General features: G+C 58.8%; 1 protein-coding gene across 10 annotated transcripts in view; it reads left to right on the top strand.

The window, feature by feature from the left end:
- Positions 1-3729: 3729 nt before the first annotated feature.
- ESPN (espin) overlaps positions 3730-15927 on the top strand; it is a 30123-nt gene continuing 17925 nt past the window's right edge. For 6 of the 10 annotated variants that reach the window (XM_074377544.1, XM_074377543.1, XM_074377542.1 and 3 more), the window contains exons 1-2: positions 3738-4215; positions 7253-7446. In XM_074377544.1, the coding sequence (XP_074233645.1) occupies positions 3922-4215; positions 7253-7446 (488 nt within the window). In that variant the 5' untranslated portion in view covers positions 3738-3921. Of the gene's footprint in view, positions 4216-7252; positions 7447-15927 lie in introns of all 10 variants that reach the window. The other 4 variants (XM_074377537.1, XM_074377538.1, XM_074377536.1 and 1 more) reach the window with 1 other exon arrangement.

The raw sequence follows: 15927 nt of genomic DNA, 5'->3' as shown, positions 1-15927 counted from the left end.
AACCCCATCTCCGCTCCCCACCCTCGCCGCTCGCCTTAAGTTCCCCGGCCGCGTGCTCCCTGAGCTGGGCCTGAGAAGACCAGCGTGCCTGTCAGGAAGGGGCTCGGAGCAGCCCGGCAAGGGGGGCACTCACCACCGATATCTGTCTGGCCACCATTTATGGAGAACGCGCTAGATACCAAGCATAGTTTGGTCCTCACCTTCATTAACCCCTACAACAATCCTAATCATGAGAATAAGTCATTAAACACATTTGGTGGAGCAGGGCCTGGGGATGCCTGAGCCACTGTTTCCTCAAATCATTGAGCTCAGAGTACCTATGGACAGCCCTCTACAAGGTAATTAATTATTCTTTAGGGGCTGCAAAAAAGGACTTCGTGGATCACTCACTGATACTCCACATGTCCCCCCAATGCTACCCCTCGCCACACACACTGGCTCCTCCAGCTCTGTGCCCACAGCCCACCTGTACCAATGTCTGCATGCTTGCTGAGAGACCCTGACATTAGCTCCTGGGGGAAGCATCTGGGGAGGAAGCTTCTTCCTAGAACATCCTCCCCCACCCATGCCTGTGGACCACCGTTTGAAGACTGGAGGGCAAGGGAGCAAATTCCATTTTCAGCGCCAGTTACCCCAGATTTTAAATATCTCCTCCATTCTCCCATTGTTGTTCCCTTCAACCAAAGGATTCTGGGGGTTTTGCTGGTAACCTGGAGGAAGGAGTCATTTATAACCAAGGGAAATTAGCTAAGGCAACTGAGTGGACAGGGTGTGGGGGTGTAGGCTTTAGAGAAGCTGGGGCTACTCAGGGTACAGTGGGAACACACCCCACCTGGGTCCCTGCCCTTGAGTGGGGGGAGAGGTCTGAACAGGTGCTTTCGACACAACTGAAATGGGCAGATGGCCTGATTCCAGCAGAGGGATGAGAGGAAGCCTTAGGGGGAGGGAGTCCCTAAGCTGACATCTGGAGAGTGGGAGATATTGGGGTGCCCTGGGCAGAGGGAACTTCAGGTGCAGAGGGAAGAAGAACAATGTCAGCCCCTGTGAGCATCAGCCCCTGGGCTTTGCCCCTTTTTATTTGTGTTACCTCAGGCAAGATACATTAAAAAACAAAACCAAACAACAAACAACAACAAAAGAACACTTCCCTGTATCTCAGTTTCCCCAGCTGTAAAATGGGAATAGTGTTGTACCTCTCTCATAGCATCCCTGTGGGATTGAATATGCAGGTGGAGCTTGGCATAGTGCCTGGTAAGCAATAGGGCTTCCAACCTTCTGCTGGCGTGGGTTCTCTCCAGCTGCTGGGCAGGACTCGGTGGACCCAGCCCAGCCCAGAAAGGACAGGGAAGGCCTGGATCTCAGCCTGAGTTTGAGTGGCAGCCTGAAAGGAGTCCGAAAAGATAGTCAGCAAAGTTGGGTACTCACATGTGACTATTAGGGAGATGTCCAGACTGGCAGTGGGTGGGGCTCAGGGATGCCTCTTCTGCCTTGCCCAAGGCCATAGCAGCAGTTCATCACCCTGACTGGGCCCCCAAAATGACAAAACCATGTGACAGAGGACGGTGTCCAGGACCAGGTAGAGCCGCCTCAGGAGTGGAGGACATGACTTGCAGGGATTTTTTTCATGGAGGAGGCACAGGCGAGGGGCCTTCAAGATAAGCCATTTTAGCTTTCTGTCCTCATAAAAGAGAAAGCACCCTCTGTTCCCACCCAGCAGAAAACATGCACAAACCCAAGGTATACATGAAGGGAAGGGGCCCCAGCCCCAAGTTAGTGGTTAGGATGGTGCGATCCTGAAAGTCACAAACCCCAGTCAGGAGAGGGCTGGCCTGAAGTGTTGGGCAGGCTGTAGCCCCCGCTGCTGGCCCTAAAATAAACGTGCACCATAGCCAAAGGTCTGTTTGATGCTTTCAAAGCAGCACCGCTCCAGCCCCTCCACGTCCTCTCTTCCTCAGGAGCAGGGATGCCTCAGACTTTCATGCACAGCTCGGTCTCTCCATTCTTGTCAATGAAGGTCAAGGTGATGGTGGCAAAATGCCCTTCTTTCCAGGATTTAAACCTCCATCTCATCATAATACGTTTCTCAGGGACCAGATCAGTGAATTACCAAGAGACGTTGCCATCTACCAAGTGAAACCTGCCACCTTTGTCTGCTTCTGACATTGCAGGAGCCTGGGTAAAGTCCTGCACAAGATCTTGGGTGGTAAGAACTCTATAGAACTCCTCTGGTGATGTCAGGAAGGTTTCTCTAAGGGTGACCCTACAAGTGGGAATTTCAACACCATCGGGTCTTGCCTCACAAGCCTCAGGGTACACATGCTGCTGGGTGGGTTAGGGGAGGGCCCCTCCAGCAGACCCCAAGAGCCAGCCCAAGTGCAGCTACACGTCTCATGAGGGAGCAAGGCGAGTCTGACCCAGTGATAGTGACCTGGCCACTCATTCCCTTTTAAAAAGGTGCCATGGAGCACAGGAGGCCATTGCACATGGTGCCACCATGTGGCAGTCCCAGGGAATTATATCTGTGGTAGCCCCAGAGTCCCAGGCTAGGACTCCCGCTGTTCCTGGAAGCACTTCCCTCTACCACATTTCCAGCTCCATCCTGTGCCTGCCCGCTAGGTGCTGGGTAAAACAGCCCAGGGCAGAGCCCTCGAAGGGCTCCAGTGGGGAGGTGGGGGTGTGACGGGGAAAGAAAGGACACAGGGTGTTTCAAGATTGCAGGATGTGCTGACTGTTCTCCCACAGCTCCACAGCCCCCATCTTCTAGTCTCTTCCTCCTGTCCAGTGGGCTGTGCCTCCTTCCAGCTCCCACGAAGGGCTTCTGGCCAAGCAGGCTGTGTGGTTTGGTGCACGTATGTTCTCCTGGCCGGCTGCCCTCCCAGGGCGCTCCTGCACCCTCAGGGAGGGGTCCTGGCCCTGCTTTCATGGTGACTGCTCTGGGATCTCTCCATTGCCCCCCAGCCCTTGCATGGCTTCCCTGTCTCTCGATTTGGCAGCCCCAGGCTCTCAAGCTCACAGTTGATTCTCTCACCCCAGACAGCAGCTCTGGGTGCTTTCTGAGCCCAAGGTCTCTAGAGCCAGAAACCAGTGTCTACCAGGCACCCCTGTCCTTTCCCCTTCTCTCCCTCTCTCCCACAGGGAGACTCTGAGGGCAGTTCTTGGAGTCTGGAGGGACCCAGGAGGACTGAGGGTCCAACACCCGTCCCACCAGCCAGCGCATAGACCCAGAGCCCCTCAGGGACTTCTTAGACCTGTTCCTGGTGTACCACCTTTGCCCTGGAAGTCTCCCGTGCCTGGAAACGCCTTCGTCCACGCCTTTGGATAAAGCCCAGCCCTCAGCACCTCCTCGGGTGGACGGCTCCCTGACTACCCATGTAGCGCGTACAACTCATTCCCTGTCTCCCCGTTTTCCTGTTCTGATCACACTTGTCACTCTCCGGAATTGTGGTAATTATTTGCTGGCTTGTGTCCCCAAAGCCTGAAACTGACACTGAGTTGATGAATGAATTAATCGAGGGGCTCGGCTCGCCAGCGCCCGGATGGCTCTCGAATTCGAACCCAGTCTGGCCACTCTGCTGGGCTCCATTTTGACGGGAGGTAGATTAGGAGAGAAGTCCTTGGGCGCACAGCCTCTGTCGCCCGAGCCCGAGTCCGGCCCTCGGCGCGGAGGGGGCGGGGCGGAGGCGGCGAGGGGGCGGGCCCGAGGCTTAAGCCCGGCTCTGCAGGGCCCCGGGCCCCAGAGCGCAGCGGAGGCGGAGCGGGGCGGGCGAGGCAGCGCGGGGCAGAGGCCTGGCCAGCAGCCGCTCCGCCTCCCGACCCGCGGGCCCCGACGGCCGCGCCGCGGGCTCTCCCGGTGCCCGAGGACGGGCGCATGGCCGCCCGGGGAAGGCGCTGAGCGCGGGTCGCCTCGCCGCGGGCGGCACCATGGCCCTGGAGCAGGCGCTGCAGGCGGCGCGGCAGGGCGAGCTGGACGTGCTGAGGTCCCTGCACGCCGCCGGCCTGCTGGGGCCCTCGCTGCGCGACCCGCTGGACGCGCTGCCGGTGCACCACGCGGCCCGCGCCGGCAAGCTGCACTGTCTGCGCTTCCTGGTGGAGGAGGCCGCCCTGCCCGCCGCGGCCCGCGCGCGCAACGGCGCCACGCCGGCCCACGACGCCGCCGCCACCGGCCACCTCGCCTGCCTGCAGTGGCTGCTCTCGCAGGGTGGCTGTGGAGTGCAGGTGAGTCCGTGCCGCTCACTGGGCGTCCAAGGACTTCCTCCCCAGAAGAGTTCTGGCCTGGAGCTCCTGGTGGGGTTGGGCACCTCCCAACTGAGTCTGCTTTGGAGCCCCCTCCAAGGGACTTGGGGGATGGATGGGTTCCCCGGGTGAAGAGAACCAGGGCAGATGCTCTGGCAAATGCTGGCGGCTACCTAGAAGAGCACCTGTGTGATGGGAAACCAGAAGGAAGTTGGGCTCAACTGGGATAGTATTTAAGCTGGAGAGGAGGGAGGGGGACACAGTGATCCTGGGAGTCCTGGAGAGTGGGTGGGGGAACAAAGAGCCTGGGCAGCAGAATCAGAAGCCCATGTCCTCCAAGATCAGGTCTGGGAAGGGGTGGGGCACACAGTCCTACCGCCCACCCAGGCTGCGTTGCATGTGTCTCTAAGGTCAGGGGGTGGGCTCGGGGTGGAGGGCTTGGTAAACGTGAGGCCTCCCCAGGACCTGAGCTGACCCCAGGACATCAGTGCTTCCTGGCCTCACAGCTTCTTCAGCCCAGCCTGAGCATTTTTCTGCCCCGAGACCCTACCTGGTCTCACCCAGTGGCCACCAGGCTGGTGCCAGGAGGAGGAGGCAGCTCAGGCCCTGATATGTAGCTCAGTCCTGCTGGAAATCGAGCATCCAGCAGGTACTAGGCCTGGAGATTCAGGTATGCTTCTGATCTCCTGGAACTGCCAGTCCACTGGGTCGATGGACAGCAAACCCACAGGCTAGAAAGTAAACCAGGTGCTGCTAGGCCAGGAGGGGAGCGTCAGGAAGCTGCTTGGGCAAGGTGGTCAGGGAAGGCCCCTCTGAGGAGTGACCTCTGAAGGGAGCCTTGGCTGACGGGAAGGAACTGGCCCAGTGATGACCAGTGAATTCTGAGTGCAGGGAGCAAGAATTGCGAACCAGGACACTTTGTCCTGTGTTAGGGACGGCAGGGAGGCAGGCATGTTTGGAGTGGGGTGAGGGAGGAGAAGCCAGCAGAGCCAGGTCCTAGAGGGTCTCGCAGGCTGGGGTTAGATATTTGCGTGATATTTTGGTTGTAGGGGATAATCAATGGAGGGAGGAACCAGAACTGATTTTCCATTTAGCAAGACCACTGCGTTAACTGGATATAGACAGAGAGGAGGCAGGGGTGCCTCTGAGCGGGCTAGCTGGGCCAGAAGGCTGGCCAGGCCCCCCATCCCACCCTTCCTGGGAAATGGCCCAGCCCCTAATCCCCTGCCTGGCTCTGTTATCGGGAGTTCCTGGCATTTGGTCCATGCCCACTCTTTTGGGAGGTGGCATGCCTCCCTGATCCTGGTGTCCAGCCTTGGCCGGAAGCCTCCCCAGCCACTGGAGAGGAGGTGGAGGAGCAGGTGGCCTTGTGCTCAGCTTATCAAGTCTCCACCCTCTAGCCCTGGCAGGCTTGGGTGCTGGGGGCGGAAGTGTGTGTGTAGGGGGAGGATGACCTCGATCTGGGGCCCTGCTGAGCCCAGAGAGATAAGCAGCTTTAGGGTGCCGGCCACAGCATGTGAGGCTCCCAGGGCCTCTGGGACAGGCCATAGGCCTGTGCCACCCCCACCCAGAGGCCTAGAGCTGCCAGGACCCCTGGAGTCCCAGACCCACAGTCCACGAGGCCAGTGGGAAACAAGGGCCTTTCTCAAGCGCTGGGGCTCAGGGCATATTTCACTGTGGTCCTGTCTGGGTCACCTCTGGCCAGCCTTGTCCTCTGGGCTCAGGAGGACAGATTAAACCAGTCTTTCAGTCTCCCCTGGGCGTCCCATGCACAGAGGAGTCTCAGCATCGTCCTCCACTTCCTATGGGCTGTTTACTCTGCCTCCTCTTCTTCCCTGACTCCGTTCCAGCCAGTCTGTTTGCCCCCCACCCCATAGTCTGACCATGACTTCCCAGTCGTGCCCCTGGGCTCTGTGGGCTCTGTTCCCTCTGTCCTCTCTTTTCCTTTCACTTTTCTTAGAGGAGTCTCAGAGGCTCTCCTGCTGCTGCGATTCACCTGCCTTAGGCTCAGGGTCTCTCCAGCTCCCACTGCCTTGGCCGCACCTGTTCCCGTGGTGCCCTTTCTCTGGGCAGTGCTCCCCTTCACTGATCCTAGTAAACCCAGAGCACCTCTCACTGCTGCCCCATCCACTTCCCCATGCCCTTGCCCGGCTCCCTGCCCACCCCTCCGACATCCCACGTGCTTGGTGCTGGCAGCTTGTTCTGTTCTAGAACCGGTGCCCACTCTCCCAAGCTCACCAACCTCTGGGTCCTGACTTCTGGGTTCTCAGTGACACTCCTCCTTGGCCTGCAAGTCACCTGGGCAGCATTTGCCAACCCCCTCCCACAACGGACACACACCTTGGTGGTCGTTCAGCACTTCTGGGCCCAAACCATCAGCCCCTGCCCTTTGGGGTCCCTGGGAAAGGGATTTTGCCCTAGTCCCTCCTAGGGGCTTCTCTAGCCCACACCTACCACCACTGGCTGATTGCCCAGCCCTGCCCACAAGTACCCAGAAGCTTCCTTCTCTACATGCAAGAACACAGCCTGTTCCCTGGGGTGGGGAGCAGGGAGTCTGCTCGGTGTGGGGCAGTTCTCTGCACTGAGGTTGGATTGTTGGATGTACACCAACCTGGAGGCCTCCTCCCCTGGGGAGGGGGAGAGGGAGGAGGCAGGTTTGGATGCAGGGGGTGCCCCCCACAACCCTGATAGCAGCCCCAACAGGCCACCCTTCCTGGCCCAGCAACTCCTTCAAGCATTCCCTGAGCACCTGGGTGGCAGGTGCTCCTGCTGGGACAATGACAAGGGTGCCATGTCCTGAAAGCTTGCTGTGTGCAGGCACCTCACCGTCGTGACCTGCAGGCCTCAGGAAGCCCAGCGTGAACGGCATGGTGCTGCCGCTGTGGACTGAGGTTCAAAGACGGCCGGTTAGATGCCCGAGCACAGAGCTGCCCCGGTGGCTGGTGGGAGGCAGGAAGTGGTCTGAGTGAGGAATGGGGGCAGGACTAGGCTTTAGGACTAACGGGCTCCCCTCCCACAGGACAGAGACAATTCTGGTGCCACAGTCCTGCATCTGGCTGCCCGCTTCGGCCACCCTGAGGTGGTGAACTGGCTGCTGTGTCACGGCGGTGGGGACCCCACCGTGGCCACAGACACAGGCGCCCTACCTGTTCACTACGCCGCCGCCAAAGGAGACTTCCCCTCCCTGAGGCTTCTCATCGGGCACCACCCTGAGTAAGGACACTCCTCTTCAGGGGGGGCTCTGGGTGGGGTGGGCTGTGACTCTGGGGGCTGCCTGAAGTCAGCCGTGCCCCTCCAGCATTCCAGGGGGAGGACTGCTTCTGGACCATCTCTGTGGCCAGGGGCCTGGCCAGGGACAGCTCCTACTCAAGCTGAAATTTCTCACCTTCTGGCTGGCTGCCTACAGCCACTGGCCCCGGAGCCCTGCAAGCAGGCGCTCCCCCAGCAGGCAGGTGCACCTATGAGGGCTGGGCACACAGGCCGAGATCACTGCCTCCCCTCCAGGATGCTCACTGGCCTGCAGCCGGCTGCTCTCCCTAGCTCTGGCCTGTGCTAATTTGCACGACTGTTCTAAATGGGGGGTAGGGGTGAAGAGAGGGGAGCATCTCCTAGACCCCTAGTCCAGAAGGAGGAGGAGTCAGTTATGAAGCAGTGAAGGGAGAGGGCTGCCTCCTGGACCTCCTCCCCTCCTCCCGACCCCACAGCCCCTGGCCTGTCAGAGAGCGGTTTGTCATTTCTGAGGCTGCATTCCCACTACCAAGGGGGACAGGACTCCCAAACCTCCGGTGGGGCCCTCGGCGAGGGCCTGGTCTGAGACAGCAGCTGAGCAGTAGGCTGAGCATTCCCCAAGGTGGGGTGGGGTGTGCAGAAGAAGGGGGTTCAATGCAGAGCATGGGAGTCATGGGGAGTCCTGTGGGGGGGAAGGAGCCAGGTTTCAGGTGTGCCTGCAGGGAGGCAGGGGTCCTGAGGGAAACCCACTCAGACCCTTTCTGAGGGAGTGGGACACTGGTGTCCGTGGGGACCTGACAGGCAGGGGCTCTGATGGGCGACCTTTGTCAGTCCAAGCGGGTACCTGGGACAGAAGTGGCAACAGGAGGCCCAGCTCAGGGAGGAGAGCAGTCACAGGGTGCCTTCAGCACTGGCTCCACTCCTGAGGATGCCAGGCTGGCCCCGAGGCCTGGAGGCAGGGTGGCTGTAGCTGGCTGCCTCAGGTGCAGGCGCACTAAAGCCCCCAGGCTGGGAGGCAATCATCCCCTCAGCCCAGGACAGGCAGGCTGAGCCTGGCTTGTTCTTGCTAAGCAAGGGGTTCCCTAGTTTGGTCAGTGGGAGACCAGCAGGTTGACCTCAAGGGTCAGGGGTCTCCTTGCAGCTGTCCCTGCATGGGTCACTGGGCACTGCTTTGGTATGAACACTCTGCTTCTGAACAAGCTATAGGGTCCAGGTCACATCACAATCAGTGGGGTTTTGAGCAGGAGGGCCCCAGAGACCCTTGAATGCAGGCTCCCAGCCTGGCTGTACCCCTGGGTGCCTAGTCCCAGACGCCCTGCATTGGGGCTGGGGAGCTGCACCCACCCCCACCCCTACCTCGGTGGTTCTGGTGCTCAGCAAGACACCACCTCCTCATGTAACACGGAGGGCACTGAGGTCCTAAGAGGGGAGAGGCACCCACCAGCCTCCCCCATTGCACATCGTGGGCCCCAGGCAATCAGGCTGATGGCAATGCCAGCTTAGCTCCAGTGGTGTGAGCTGAAGGGGCTCTGAGCCTGCCCCGGAAGTGCCGATGAGGGGTGGGGGTGCAGCCCCAGGCTGGCCCCTGCGCCCCTCCTCACCAGGAAGTCTGGGGCCTGAAACATGCTGGGGCTCCAGCCTTAGGAAGACTCCAGCCTTAGGGACTCCGCCCCCTCCGGGGCCATGCGGCGGTCCTGGCCGCTGTTGGGCCCTGGTGCCGACTCTGTGGCCAGATGGCCTGGGCTGATGAGCCACCAGCCCCCCAGAGGCCACCATGAATCTCAGGAAGGCGGACAGAGGGCTCTGGCTCCATTCCCACCCAGACGTGTGACCTGGCAGATAAGGAGGCACTTTTGAGAGGTTGCCAGGCTGGGCTTAGGCAAGAGGGGTGACTGGGAATTGAGGTGGGGCCTGCTGGCTGGGGGTTAGGGGGCCAGCGCCCAACCTCTGAGGTAGAGACTCCTGCTCCCCGAGGCTGGGGACCCCAGGGCTGGGAGCTGGGGAGGGGCTGAGGCTCAGGCTGCCCCAGGCCACAGGGAACCATGAGGGGACCCAGGCAGCCTGGCTCCAGAGCTGCGGCTCCACTGTCATGAGCCTCCCTGGCCTGCTGTGAAACGCTGTGAATTATTCACGAGGGCTCAGCTCTCCCAGGCGGCAGGTGAAGGAGGAAGAGCTCCTACCACTGGGAAACGTGATCCTGCTCAGGGAGCCTGTGGGCACCCTGAACCATGGCAGTGACTAACTGCAGAGGAACAGGAGGGCCACTGATGCTGGGCTGCCCCTCGGGGCGTTACAAAGGACCGGAAAAAAGATTCCAAGTTTAAAATATGCATGTAATCTTATTTCTGCTTTTATGTTTAAGAAAATAATAATTTTTAAAATGAATAAAGAACAGTTATTTCCTCAAACTTAAAAAAAAAAAAAAAAGGACTGGAGACTGCAGGTACAGCCTGCACCCACCCACCCCTCCTCCTGTCTATCCCAGCCCACTGCGCAAATCCTCCCAGAGGCAGAGGAATTGCCACAGTGACCTCAGGGGCTGCTGACCCATGGGGACCCTCCCTCTGAGCCCCCTGGGGAAGGAGAGGAGAGGAGAGGCAGGGGCTGGCAGGAGTTGGGCTGGGGCTGTTTTAGGCCCTGGGTCTGAGGGAGATAGAGTGGGAGAGTCAGCCTTCCTGGCCAGGAGCACTGGTGGCTGGTGGAGGGGAACCAGGCATCCACATCCCCATTTGGGGCTAAGACGGGACCAGGAGCAGGTGACCCTCAGAGTTCCTGAGCGCCTGGGGCCCAGGAACCATCTCATGCACGCTCCACCCCCGCCACATGTTTACCGGGGGCCTGAGTAGCCAGAGGGGCGCCCTGGGCTCAGTGGGCATCCTTGGGTCTGAGTGTTGGGGCCATAGGCCTTCACTGCCCCTGGGGCCCCTCCATGGTCTACCAGTCACAGAGAGCTAGAAAACCAGTCTGCCCAAAAAACTGTACCCGCCCCAGCTCCCTGCAGGTGCCTTCTTTGCCTGAGGCCTCCCCTGCCCCAGGACAAAGATTGGAGAGTGTGCTGGCCAGGAGTCCCACCTGCTGAGTGCCAGCTAGGGGCCTGACACCTAGCAGTAGTCTAAGCTTCATTCTAGACAGTAGCTCTATAATCAGCCCATTTTACAGATGGACTCAACTAACTAATGTCTACTGAGCATCTACTCTGGGCCAGACAATAGTGGCCGAATGCTGGGGATACATCAGCGGACCAAACAAATGTCCCAGCCTCATGGTGGGATACAGATACAGAAACGGTGTCTCCGAGAGGCTAACTGACCGGCTGGGGTCCCACTGGCTCCCTCCGTGGCCTTGGCCAAACTGCACTCCCTCTCCGGGTCTGCCTCCCTGTCCTGGTGCAGGCGCTAATCTCTTGGGGCCTTTCACGTTCACCGGGGACTCTCCTGTTCCCCTCCTCAGTGTAAAGCCTCACGGAACCTGGGCCCCTGCAGCCCCATCCAGCTGGAAGTGTTCGGCAGCCCCTGCCTCGAGCAGGAAACCTCAGCTATCGCTCAGCTCCCCCTGAGAAGGCTGAGGGCTCTGCCTGGGGCTGGGGCTGCCCCTTCCCTGCTGTCCTGCCCGCAGCTCACTGCACAGGACCTCAGACAGAGCTCCCTCGGGGCCTCCCAGGGCCCGTCTGGCAAATGGACCAGCTGAGGCCACATGTGAGGAGGCATCGCAGAGCTCCTGGCTTGGCTGCCCGTCTCACTCCCAGGTTTATTCCCTCAACAACTAGCATCCAAATGTACCCCAAGCGCCCTGTGCCCACAGTGCTAGGGATGTAGCAAGTCCTCACAGCTTCACGGACGTGGGGGAGCCCCAGGGGCAGAGAAGGAGACAGATGGAGAACGTGCGCCACACGCAGAGACATTCCCGCTTACTCGCCGTCCGGCAGCCCCAGGTTGAGAGGGCAGGGCTCCATTGTTTTCCCTGCTCTGCCCCATCCTGATGTGTGGCAGCCCTGTGACACGTGTCCCTGGACTGAATGAGGCAAGTGCCAAGACATTTCAAAAGAGGTGCCATGAAGTGAAAAGGGGTAGTTTGTAGGAAGTGACTGGGGAGTCCTTTAAATGGAGGGGGTCAAGGAAGGCCTCCCCGAGGAGGTGAGAACTGAATGAGCAGAGGCCCCGCGGCGCCCAGCCCTGGCGTGGGGGCGTGGCGGCCGGAACTGGCCAGGGCAGAGGCCTGCAGCGGGGTCTGGGTGGGCTTCATCGAGGGCCAGGAGGGCCTGGAAGGCGGATAAGGGAAGGCTTCTGGAAATATTCCAGGCTTGCTGATGGATGGTGTGTAAAGCTGACTGTTCTAGAATATTTCTCAAGCCCGGGCTGTGTTTCTTCCCCTGGGCCAGGCCTCAATGAAGGTCATTACAAATAAGCCAGGAGGCGCGATCAGAGGACAATAGCCATAGCACTGCCGAAGGCTCTGAGACTTTCTATTCCGAGTGGCCTCAGCCCACCACTGGCTCTAATCCTTGCGGAGCTCAGCCCCTCCAGGACTTCCGCTGGGGCAGACGTTACTGGCAGTGGGGAAGGCCGCTGGAAATGCTGTTCTCTGACCCGAGTCTGCTTCCGTGGGCAGATCGCCCCTTGTTCCTTGTGGCAGCGGTAACAGTCAGCTGGCACCAGCCTTGCAAACCTTACAAGCGTTCCATGTTTCTTTGGTGTCATCCAGGGTGATTCCTTTAACAGTTACAGTCGTCCGTATCATCTTTTTTCCCAAGAGGAAGAAAAGTGTCATGATTTATGTGATCGTTGCTGGGGAGCTTCAGACCTATAAAGAGAGCAAGGGTTTCCAAAGACTCCTAGAGCTTGGACTCAAGGGAGGGTGGCCTGGTGTCCTTTACTGAAATGTGGACAGGAAGGGGGTGGCAACTGAGGGACAGTGTCCAGAGGTCTGCTCCGGGCATGTGCAGTTCTGGGCTCAGTGCACAGATGGATGAGTGGGCTGAGGCTGGGGCCCCATGTACTCCAGGTCCCAGCAGGAGAGGCATGGAGTACAGGTGGCCTTTGACCTCCGGGAGTAGATGACCTCACCGAGGGGGAGAGTGTGTTTAGAAAAGAGTGTGTTTAGAAAAGAGTGTGTTTAGAAAAGAGGTCTTGGGGCACCCCAACATTTAGAGGTCAGATGGGGGCCAGGGGTCCAGCAAAGGAGGCTGAGAAGGTCTGGCGGGTGCTTGTCCTGGAAGCCGAGGGGAGCAGGTGTTCAAGGAGGGGAAGGGTGCCTGTTAGCAAGTGACCACCTCAGATGAGGCTGGGGAAAACCGCCTGGGTTGGTAGCATGGAAGCAACCGTGTTGAGGCCCAGGGGATGCGTGATGGGGCGGCAGCGGTACCCGGAAGCCAAGACCTGCCTTCCCTGAGAGGAAACTTGCAAGTTTCCAAAGCTTCCTCTTCCATCTCTCACAAGAGGCCTGGAGTGTCCACAGTGCCCATTTGCCATATGTGGAAACTGAGGCTCTGGTGAGTAAAGACCATGCCAGGACCCTGCGCAGTGAGCTGCAGAGTTGGGGCGGTGGGTGAAGGCCAGGGCCAAGCGCACGGGCTGGGACTGGACCCTTCACCCATGGCGACTCTATGGCTCGAACTTGATGCGCTGGAGCCCCCGCCCCTCCCCCCCAGGCAGTGACTCTCCACAGGGAAGTGCTGCCCGGCCTGACCTGTGCTTGGCGGGGCCTGGACACCGCAGGCTAGCAGTGCCCCCACCAGAGGCACGGGAGGAGGGATCCTAAAATACAACAAGGTGCCAGTCCTCACCAAGCACGTCTCATGGCTGATTATAGTCCCGACTCTGTGGACAGCTTTGTGGACACAGAGAGGCAGAACACAGCTGGGGGTGGGAACCCCAGGTCCTCCTTGCACCAGGTTCCCCTCTGCCTCTCTGTCATCCAGTGATCCTAGCCCCCGTGCCTCAGTTTCCTCATCTGTAAAAGGGGAACGCTGCTGACCCCACCCGGGAGCGCGTGAGGAGGGCTAGATGAAGAAAGTGTGTCTTGTGCTTGGCATGGAGCAACTGTTGAACAGATGGTGCCCCCTCTTGTTATTACCAGTCACCACTCTCATTACTGCTATAAACTCATTTCTCAGGGGAGGGTAGAGCTCAGCGGCAGGTCGTTTGCTTCATGTGAACAAGGTCCTGGGTTCAATCCCCAGTATCTCCATTAGATAAATACATAAATAAAGAAATCTAATTACCTCCCCTCCCTTGCAAAAGTGATTAAATAAACCTAACTAGCTCGCCAAGTTCCCCCCAAAATTCATTTCTGTCTCCACCTAGATTCATGGATCTATTTTGTCCCTTACTTTCACCCATATTTTTTTAGTTTTCCCCTGTGAGCAAGAGGGTGTTCATTCTTCTTGCCTCCAACGTTGAAGAGGGGAACATAGTGGGGACTCCCCCTCCCAGCCCGGCTCATCAGCGTATATGCCCCGTGTTCTGGGCTCTCCCAGGCTGGCGGCTGTGGCCCCAGAATGGGGGCCATGAATGCAGAGGCTGACGCACTAGTAAGCTGGGTGATTGAGCTCGAACACTGAGCACTTACTCCATACGTGGGGCTCCAGCTGGGAGGGCCGGCCAGTGGCCTGGCCGGAGGCTGTGGGCACGACTGCCCCCTCCTGCTCGGGTCCTGCTCTGTGCCAGCTTCTCAGACCTTCTGAGACCTTCTCAGGCTGGCTGGACACCCCTGGGTCATGAGTACCTGCCAAGCAGGGTGTGCTAGGAGAAAGGGCTCCAGGCTGATTTGGTGCCCTGAGCTGTGTACATTGCCTCTGGCCTCCTCCTGCGTGGCGGCCCCTTCCAGTCTCCAATCCCCAGGACCCCAGCACTTGCTGTGCTTTGGTTACAGGGTGAATAATTCAGGCCACTGAGTGTCAGTCATGAAATATTAAACAGGCTGATACTGACGCACCAGCATGTGAATGGTGAGGGGGCGTGCGACGCAGGCACTGGGGCGTGGAGGCTGATGGCCAAGAGCCAGTATGTTCCCGAAGTGAGGCGTGTGGGTGGGTCTCTATCTGCTGCCATGTACTGGGTCGGCAACACTGGCTTGTGACACTACTCTGCCCCAACACGGGTGGGGTAGTGGAGGACAGCCAGGCATGGTCCCAGGCTCGGTGTCAGCCCCAGCAAATGGCAGCTCTGTGTCTGAGGAGGGGGGTTCCTATGTCAGGAGGAAGGATAGGGCAGGGACTGGGTGCCTGGTGGGGGCTGTAGGCAGCCTGGGGTCAGGGCAGTGGACAGGGACCAGGGTTTTAGGGACAGGGAAAAGTCAGCTGGGAGGTTCCGAGGGGCGTGTGAGAGGGAGGGGCCAAGTCATGGCTGGGTGACAAGAGGATGGGTGAGTGGGTAGATGGAGGAGGAGTGGGTGGCCTGGTGCCCACATTAATGGACACATGGTAGGCAATTGGATGGGGTAGGGAGGGCGTGGATGGTGGGGGTGGAGCCTGAAACTGGTGGCAAATAGATGGGAAGGCAGACGGGTGTGAGGATATGAAGTCGTATGAAGGATTGCACTTCCTGGGGCACAGAGCTCTAGTCCAGCCAGGAGAAGTGTAGCTCCTATTCCCCACCCCTTTCTTATCCGCTATGTCCTAGACCGGCTGGGAGAGCCATGGACTGACTGCTCCTGGGTCTAGGCCTAGATTGTGGCTCCACCTAGTGCCTGTTATCTGGTAACTGCACCCTGGGGTCCACATCCTTTATGAAGTCGGAAAACCTGAGACTCAGGCAGGGGCCAGGCCATCTTCCCTATTCCCCAGCAGCACTCTACCTCATGGGGTTGGTTCCCCAGTTAAGACCCTTCTGTGGGAGCTGGGGAGCAGGGATAAGTGGCAGTGGCAGCTGCAAGCTAGGCTCCAGGGAAGCCTGACAGGGAGTGAAGACATGGAACGGCCCCTCCCCCATTCCATCTTCACTCCTTTTGTTCCTGCTTTGCACCTGGCCTCGCATCACACAGACAGATGTGCACTCAAATGCCTCTTATCTCCTGTGTGGCCTCAACTGCCCCTCTGCAAAACAGAAATGACAATAGGACCGAAGCAGGGGCCTTCAGTGAGAATTTGCCTGCTGGCATCATAGCACATGGGTAGTGGATGTCAGCCACTTGTAGGGTTGCCAGATCGACAACAACAACAACCAGGATATTGAATCTAATTTTAGATAAACAACAAATAATGGTTTGGTATATAGGTATGTCCCATGCCATATTTGGGACATACTTATACTAGAAACTTATTTGTTGTTTAGCTGAAATTCAGATTTAACTGGGCATCCTGTGTTTTATCTGGCAACCCTACCACTCTGCCCTCTGGGAATTCAGTCTTCTGGAGGAGGCAGAGGCCAAAATAAGTTATGATCAACCAGGCGTGACAGGTGGCCCATGGACTGAGCCCAGGACAGTATGGGGCACAGAGGCAAGAAAGGCCTGTTCTGCTAGGGAAAT

The sequence above is a fragment of the Camelus bactrianus genome, chromosome 13 (assembly GCF_048773025.1).
Source record: "Camelus bactrianus isolate YW-2024 breed Bactrian camel chromosome 13, ASM4877302v1, whole genome shotgun sequence".
Taxonomy (NCBI): Eukaryota; Metazoa; Chordata; class Mammalia; order Artiodactyla; family Camelidae; genus Camelus; species Camelus bactrianus.
This window is presented reverse-complemented; position numbering and strand designations above follow the sequence as displayed.